Source organism: Colletes latitarsis, unplaced genomic scaffold, assembly GCF_051014445.1.
Source record: "Colletes latitarsis isolate SP2378_abdomen unplaced genomic scaffold, iyColLati1 scaffold0013, whole genome shotgun sequence".
In the NCBI taxonomy this organism is placed as follows: domain Eukaryota; kingdom Metazoa; phylum Arthropoda; class Insecta; order Hymenoptera; family Colletidae; genus Colletes; species Colletes latitarsis.
This window is the reverse complement of record NW_027488368.1, coordinates 13874071-13883185: the sequence shown is the minus strand read 5'-3', so window position 1 is coordinate 13883185 and position 9115 is coordinate 13874071. Positions and strand designations below refer to the sequence as shown.

General features: G+C 40.1%; 1 protein-coding gene across 1 annotated transcript; it reads left to right on the top strand.

The window, feature by feature from the left end:
• The first annotated feature begins 489 nt into the window (after nucleotides 1-489).
• Nucleotides 490-5689, top strand: LOC143350673 (uncharacterized). The gene is made up of 8 exons (XM_076782695.1): nucleotides 490-498; nucleotides 1801-2075; nucleotides 2478-2677; nucleotides 2773-3202; nucleotides 3399-3507; nucleotides 3624-3818; nucleotides 3871-4117; nucleotides 4821-5689. The coding sequence occupies exons 1-8, from the start codon at nucleotides 490-492 to the stop codon at nucleotides 5687-5689; spliced, it is 2334 nt and encodes a 777-aa protein (XP_076638810.1).
• Nucleotides 5690-9115: the final 3426 nt, after the last annotated feature.

Here is a 9115-nt window from a genome sequence, read left to right as displayed (position 1 = left end):
CCAAACGGTGGTATACATTATAATATTGATCGATACCAGGTTTAATGGACTGTTTCAGTGTGGTACCACATTACTCCGTGATTCAAGCCAGAAAAAGCCCAGGGTCTGGCCAACAAGTACGCGAAGAATGCGAAAGTATGAGACAGATGAGGGCAAATCCCAGACCTAAACGTGACCCAACCGGAGTTATCCTCTATTATATTGATCGAATCCAGGTTTAACTCACTGTTTCAGTGTGGTACCACATTACTACATAATCCCAACCAGAAAAAGCCCAGGATCTGGCCAACAGGTATGCGAACAGTGCGTTAGTATGACCCAGATGATTGCAAATACCAGACCTAATACAATCCTAAACGGTGTTATCCTCTATAATATTGATCGAGGTCAGGTTTAGTTGACTGTTTCATTGTGGCGCCACATTACAACGTGACCCAACACAGAAAAAGCCCATGATCTGGCCGATAAGTATGCGAAGAATGTGAAAGTATGAGTCAGGTGAGGTTCTTACACCAGACCTAAACGTGACCCAAGAGGAGTTATACTTTAAAATATTGATCGAGGCCAGGGTTAATTGACTGTTTCAGTATGGTACCACGTTACTACGTGATCGAAACCAGAATAAGCCAAGGATCTGGCCATCAAGTATGCGAAAAATGCGAAAGTATGAGCCAGATACGGGCATAACCGAGAACAAAACGGGACCCAACCGGTGCTATCCTCTAAAATATTGCTCGAAACCAGGTTTAGTGGGCTGCTTCAGTGTGGTACCACATTACTACGTGTTCCAAACTAGGAAAAACCGAGGATCTGGCCAACAAGTATGCGAAAAATGCGAAAGTATGAGCCAGATGATTGCAAATACCTGACCTAGCCCAGACATAAACGGAGTTATCCTCTAAAATATTAATCGCCACCAGGTTTTATTGACTATTTCAGTGTGGTACCACATTAATACGTGATCCTATCCTGAAAAAGACCCAGGATCTGGCCAATAAGAAGGCGAAAAATGCGAAAGTATGAGCCAGAGGATGGCAAATACCAGGCCTTACCCTGACCTAACCGCTGTTATCCTCTAAAATATTAGTCGAAGCCAGGTTGAATTAACTATTTCGGTGTGGCACCACATTGATACGTGATCCTAACCAGAAAACAACCCAGGATCTGGCCATCAAGTATGCAAAAAATGCGAAAGTATAAGGCAGATGATTGTAAATACCAGACGTAACCCAGACCTAACCGGTGTTAGCCTCTAAAGTATTTATCAAATCCAGGTTTAATTGACGGTTTCAGTGTGGTACGACATTACTACGTGATCCAAACCAGAAAAAACCCAGGATCTGGCCAACAAGTATGCGAAAAATGCGAAAGTATGAGCCAGATGATTGCAAATACCAGACTTAACCCAGTCATAACCGGCGTTATCCTCTAAAATATTAATCGGGACCAGGTTTAATTGACTGTTTCAGTGTGGTACTGTTGGAGGACAACGAATCTAGGACAACGAATCTAGATGAATGAATGTTTTGTTTGTGTGTGTTGAAGGAACGCGGAGTGACGACAAAATTAATCGATCTATGACATTGCGTTTTTGTTTCTCATACATATTTTGTTCATTCATTTCCAGTCTGTTTCATTTGTACCATGCAGAAATTACGTGTTTATTAAACTTTATATATTACTGCTTATGTTATAAACCACTGTTGTTATATTATTAGTAAATAAAGTCCAATAGGTTATGGGCCCAGTGGACAGTAATTAAAGTGATGGAGTTACGAATTGGAACTTCTGTTAATTAAGGAAAAACTATGGGAAGTGATAAGAAGTGAAAGACCCGCTACGGAAGATGCTGTTTGGGTGCAAAAGTATAATGAAGCACGCGCTACAATAGGACTATTAGTAGAAGACAGCCAACTGCAGCACATGAGGAATGTCAAAACATCATGTGAGGTATGGGATTCTCTACAAGGATATCACCAAAAGGCCACGTTAACGAATAAAGTATTGTTGCTAAAACAATTATGTAGAACAGCCATGAAAGAAAATGGCAACATGGAGGAACATATTACCACAATGTGCGGTTATTTTGAAAAATTAGCTGCCCTCGGATAGGATTTACCAGACAATCTTATGGGTGCAATGCTGCTTGGAAGTCTCCCAGAATCCTATGAAACTCTCGTGACAGCACTTGAAAGCATGCCCGAAGGTGATTTTACGTTAGAACTTGTAAAAAGTAAATTAATGGACGAATACAAAAGACGTAAAGGGACAAAGGTCACAAGAGAGTGTACAGAAACGGCGTTGAAAACTGGATACAAAAATACAAACAGCACGCAGTCGAAGAAAAATTGCTATTTTTGCAAAAAATCAGGGCATTTTAAAGGAGATTGTATAAAATATAAAGCCTGGATAGATAAAAAAGAAAAAGCTAATGCAGTCTCGCAAGATTCTTCGAATGATTATTGTTTTTATGCAAGAGCAGAAATTTCTGATGGAGCATATCTTGGAACGGAGAAGCATCAAGAGGACAATAAAAATGTATGGATCGTCGACTCTGGGGCAACAAGCCATACGGCGACTTCGAAGAAGTTTTTTCAAGAATTCGACACGCGAAGGAAAGGTCAAGTGTGTCTTGCAGAGGAACAAAAGATTGCTGAAGTGCAAGGAATCGCTTCGGGTGTAATAGATTGTGTATTGGACTCTAATGCGCCTTCAAAATAAAAGTGTGCGATGTGTTATATGTGCCGACACTTGGGTCAAACTTATTATCAGTAAAGAAACTGGTGAAAGATGGATACAGATTGACGTTTGACGAAAACGATTGTAAGATCATGAAGGACAACAAATTACAAGCGATTGCGAAATTGTCACCCGAGTTGTATCAAGTAAGTCCAATTGAAAAAGTATATATAGCGAGCGGAAGTATTGTTAATGGGCATACAGCGGATTGCCAGCATACCTGGCACCGTCGCTTCGGGCATAGAGATTTTAACGCCATAAAGTTTTTAGGTAATAAAGATCTAGCCACAGGTATCAAGATTAAGAATTGTGGACAGCAGATGATTTGTGAATGCTGCGTTAAGGGTAAAATGGCTAGATTACCTTTCTCAAAAGTATCAAAAAGCAAGACAAATTCAATTCTAGATCTCATACATACGGACGTGTTCGGACCTATGCAAACAGTAACACCGAGCAACAAAAGGTACATTTTAACAATTATCGACGACTATTCTCGTTTCTCGACTATTTATCTTATGAGTCATAAAAATGAAACAGCAAAATGTATAAAAGAATATGTAGAAAGAATGAAAACACAGTTTAAGAAAAAAACAAAGATAATAAGATCGGATCGGGGAACAGAATATGTTAATGAAGATTTAAAGAATTATTTGAGACAGGAAGGGATTCAAGCACAGTATACAACAGTTTATTCACCTCAGCAGAATGGCGTTGCTGAGCGAAAGAATCGGTCGCTACTTGAGATGGCAAGATGTATGCTGCTCGATGGTAATTTAGATAAGAAATATTAGGGAGAAGCTGTAAACACAGCTAACTATTTACAGAATCGATTACCTACGAAAGCAATCGATCAAACCCCATATGAATTGTGGTTTTCGAAAAAGCCCGATGTCGGAAATTTACACATTTTTGGTTGCAGTGCATACATACACATACATAAGGAACAGAGGAAGAAATTAGACGACAAAGCTGAGAAATTTACATTCGTTGGCTACTCCGATGAATCAAAGGCGTTTCGTTTATTAGACACAAAAACAAATCGCATCAAGATCAGCTGCGACGTTGTGTTTTTAGATTTAGTAAGCGAATATAAACCGATGGACAATGTGGTCATTTTTTCGAAAATAAAAGACAGCACGGAAGACGACCATGAAGATGTTGAAAGGGAAAAGTCGCCCAGTGAAGAATCAGCTGACGATCAAGATGTTGAAAGTGAAAAGTCATCCAGTGAAGAATCAGCTGACGATCAAGAATCAGACGACGGACCAAGTACAGACGAATATATGTCAAGTAAAGAGACAAACGGTGATCATGAGGAAACGGATCGCATACAGTGCAGACGGTCTCAAAGAACGAATAAAGGAGTACCACCAGATAGGTATGTAGCTTCGTCAAACATGGTCCTAAATACAGAACATGAACCAAGAAGTGCGAAGGAAGCATTGTCAGGATCTGATAAAGAGCATTGGAAAAGGGCCATGGATGACGAAATTAATTCCTTATTGGGGAACGACTCTTGGGAAATCGTATCCAAACCAAAAGACACAAATATAGTCTCGTGTAAATGGGTTTTTAAAATTAAGCGAAACATCGATGGAAGTGTGGAGAGATATAAAGCCAGACTTGTTGCTCGAGGGTTTTCACAAAAATATGGCACGGATTACGATGAAAATTTTGCACCGGTAGTAAGACAATCTACATTCAGGACTTTTTTAACGGTCACTGGACAAAAAGGTATGTTGATAAAACATTTTGATGCAAAAACTGCTTTTTTAAATTGGAAATTAACCGAGACGATATTTATGAAGCAACCTGAAGGATATGAAATACCTGGTAAAAAAGATGACTATGTTTGCAGACTTAAAAGGGGCATCTATGGTTTGAAGCAGGCTGCCAAAATTTGGAATGACCAATTAAACGATTTGCTCGTGAAATATGATTTCAAACAAAGTCAGGCAGACTCATGTTTGTATACTAAAGAAGATAAAGGAGAACTGATTTATGTTATTATTTATGTTGACGATATTTTTTATTATTAATATAAACATTTTTAAAGAAACATTTTTGTTTGAATGACTTAGGATTCTTGAAACATTATTTAGGAATAGAGATGAGAAGAAATGAAGAAGGCTTTTACAGCATAAATCAAGCGAAATATATTAAAAAAATATTACACAGATTCGGTCTTCAAGATGCAAAAGGATCAAGTGTACCTTTAGATCACACGTATTTTAAATATAAAGAAAATGGATCAGAAATGCCAAAAAGTGACAGGTATCAACAGCTCATCGGTGCTTTATTGTACGTAGCAGTAAACAGTAGACCGGACATATCCGCAAGCGTTGCTATTTTAAGCCAACACAACAAGCATCCCACAACAAATGACTGGATAGAAACGAAAAGAGTCGCTCGCTATTTAAAACAAACAATTGATTATGAACTGAAACTTGGTCAAAGGGTTAAAAGCAGGAAACTAATTGGTTTTGCAGACGCCGATTGGGCACAAGACAGAAATGATAGAAAGTCGAATAGCGGATATTTGTATCAATTTGCCGGAGCTTCGATAAGTTGGGCTTGCAGGAAGCAGCCATGTGTTTCACTATCGTCTACTGAAGCGGAATATATAGCCCTTGCCGAAGCTACTCAAGAAGCTGTATGGATACAACGTCTACTGGAAGATTTTGGAAAAGGGACCCAGGACACAATCATCTACGAAGACAACCAAAGTTGCTTAAAACTCACATCCAACAAGAAGTTTAACAATAGGACAAAACACATTGATACAAAGTTCCATAATATAAAAGACATTAAGGATCGGGGAAAAATAGATTATCAATACTGCCCTACAGATGAAATGCCTGCCGACATGTTAACTAAACCTCTTGCAAAAGTAAAATTAAAATATATGGCAGAAAAGTGTGCACTGCGTCAACAAATAAAACAATTTTAAAATGTATATCGTTGTGGAAGGGTGTTGGAGGATAACGAATCTAGGACAACGAATCTAATTGAATGAATCTTTTGTGTGTGTGTGATGAAGGAACGCAGAGTGACGACAAAATTTATCGATCTGTGATATTGCGTTTTTGTTTCTCATACATATTTTGTTCATTCATTTCCAGTCTGTTTCATTTGTACCATACAGAAATTACGTGTTTATTAAACTTTATATATTACTGCTTATGTTATAAACCACTGTTGTTATATTAATAGTAAATAAAGTTCAATAGGTACCACATTATTACGTGATCTAAATAAGAAAAAGCCCAGGATCTGGCCATTCAAGTATGCGAAAAATGCGAAAGTATGTGCTAGATGATGGCAAATACCAGACCTAACCGAGACATTACCGGCGTTATCCTCTAAAGTATTGATCGAAACCAGGTTTAATTGACTGTTTCAGTGTAGTGCCACATTGTTACCTGATCCAAATCAGAAAGAGCACAGGATCTGGCCAACAAGTATGCCAAAATTGCGAAAGTATGAGGAAGATGATTGCAAATACCAGACGTAACCCAGACCTAACCGGCGTTACCCTCTAAAATATTAATCGGAACCAGGTTTTATTGAATGTTTCAGTGTGGTACCACATTACTACGTGACCCAAGTCAGAAAAAGCCCAGGATCTGGCGAATAAATATGCCAAAAATGCGAAAGTATGAACCAGATGATTGCAAATACCAGACCTAACCGAGACATAACCGGCGTTATCCTCTAAAGTATTGATCGAAACCAGGTTTAATTGACTGTTTCAGTGTGGTCCCACATTACTACGTGATCGAAACCAGAAAAAGGCCAGGATCTGGCCATACAACCATGCAAAATTGCGAAAGTATGAGCTAGATGCTGGCAAATACCAGACGTAACCCAGACCTAACCGGTGTTATCCTCTAAAATATTGACCAAATTCAGGTTGAATTGACCATTTCAGTGCGGCACCACATTAATACGTGATCCTAACCAGAAAAAAACCCAGGATCTGGCCATTCAAATATGCGAAAATTGCGAAAGTATGAGCCAGATGATTGCAAATACCAGAACTAACCCAGACATAACCGGCGTTATCCTCTGAAATATTAATCGGAACCAGGTTTTATTGGCAGTTTCAGTGTGGTACCACATTACTACGTGACCCAAGTCAGAAAAAGCCCAGGATCTGGCCAACAAGTATGCGAAAAATGCGAAAGTATCAAACAGATGATTGCAAATACCAGACCTAACCGAGACATAACCGGCGTTATCCTCTAAAATATTAATCGCAACCAGGATTACTTGACTGTTTCGGTGTGGAACCACATTACTACGGGATCCAATCCAGAAAAAACGCTGGATCTGGCCAACAAGTATGCGAAAAACGCGAAAGTATGAGTCAGATGATTGCAAATACCATAACTAACCCAGAAATAACCAGCGTTATCCTCTGAAATACTATTCGGAACAAGCTTTTATTGACTGTTTCGGTGTGGAACCACATAAGTGCGGGATCAAAACCAGAAAGAGGCCAGTATCTGGCCAACAAGTATGCGAAAAATGCGAAGGTACGAGCCAGATGAGGGCAAATCCCAGACCTAACCGAGACATAACCGGCGTTATCCTCTAAAATATTAATCGCAAACAGGATTAATTGACTGTTTCGGTGTGGAACCACATTACTACGGGATCCAATCCAGAAAAAACGCTGGATCTGGCCAACAAGTATGCGAAAAATGCGAAAGTACGAGCCAGATGAGGGCAAATACCAGAACTAACCCAGACATAACCGGCGTTATCCTCTAAAATACTAATCGGAACCAGCTTTTATTGACTGTTTCAGTGTGGTACCACATTACTACGTGATCCAAACCAGAAAATGGCCAGGATCTGGCGAACAAGTATGCGAAAAATGCGAAAGTACGAGCCAGATGAGGGCAAATACCAGAACTAACCCAGACATAACCAGCGTTATCCTCGAAAATATTAATCGCAACCAGGTTTAATTGACTGTTTCGGTGTGGTACCGCATTACCACATAATCCAAACCAGAAAAAGCCCAGGATCTTGCCAACAAGTATGCGAAAATTGCGAAGGTACGAGCCAGATGGGGGCAAATCCCAGACCTAACCGAGACATAACCGACGCTATCCTCTTAAATATTACTCGCAACCAGGTTTAATTCACCATTTCGGTGTGGTACCGCATTACAGCGTGATCCAAACCACAAAAAGGCGAGGACCTGGCCAACAAGTATGCGAAAAATGCGAAAGTACGAGCCAATTGAGGGCAAATCCCAGTCCTAACCAAGACATAACCGGCGTTATCCTCTTAAATATTAATCGCAACCAGGTTTAATTGACTGTTTCGGCGTAGTACCGCATTACTACGTGTTCCAAACCAGAAAAAGGCCAGGATCTGGCCAACAAGTATGCGAAAAACGCGAAAGTGTGAGCCAGATGATTGCAAATACCAGAACTAACCCAGACCTAACCAGCGTTATCCTCTAAAATACTAATGGGAACAAGCTTTTATTGACTGTTTCAGTGTGGTACCACATTACTACCTGATCCAAACCACAGAAAGCCCAGAATCTGGCCAACAAGTATGCGAAAAATGCGAAAGTACGAGCCAAATGAGGGCAAATACCAGAACTAACACAGAGATAACCGGCGTTATCCTCTAAAATATTACTCGCAACCAGGTTTAATTGACTGCTTCGGTGTGGTACCGCATTACTACGTGATCCAAACCAGAAAAAGCCCAGGATCTTGCCAACAAGTAGTCGAAAAATGCGAAAGTACGAGCCAGATGAGGGCAAATCCCAGAACTAACCGAGACATAACCGACGCTATCCTCTTAAATATTACTCGCAACCAGGTTTAATTCACTATTTCGGTGTGGTACCGCATTACAGCGTGATCCAAACCACAAAAAGGCGAGGACCTGGCCATCAAGTATGCGAAAAATGCGAAAGTACGAGCCAATTGAGGGCAAATCCCAGTCCTAACCAAGACATAACCGGCGTTATCCTCTAAAATACTAATCGCTACCAGGTTTAATTGACTGTTTCGTTGTGGAACCACATTACTACGGGATCCAAACCAGAAAAAACGCAGGATCTGGCCAACAAGTATGCGAAAAACGCGAAAGTACGAGCCAGATGTGGGCAAATCCCAGACCTAACCGAGACATAACCGGCGCTATCCTCTTAAATATTAATCGCAACCAGGTTTAATTGACTGTTTAGGTGTGGTACCGCATTACTACGTGTTCCAAACCAGAAAAAGGCCAGGATCTGGCCAAGAGGTATGCGAAAAATGCGAAAGTACGAGCCAGATGAGGGCAAATCCCAGACCTAACCGAGACATAACCGGCGTTATCCTCTTAAATATTAATCGCAACC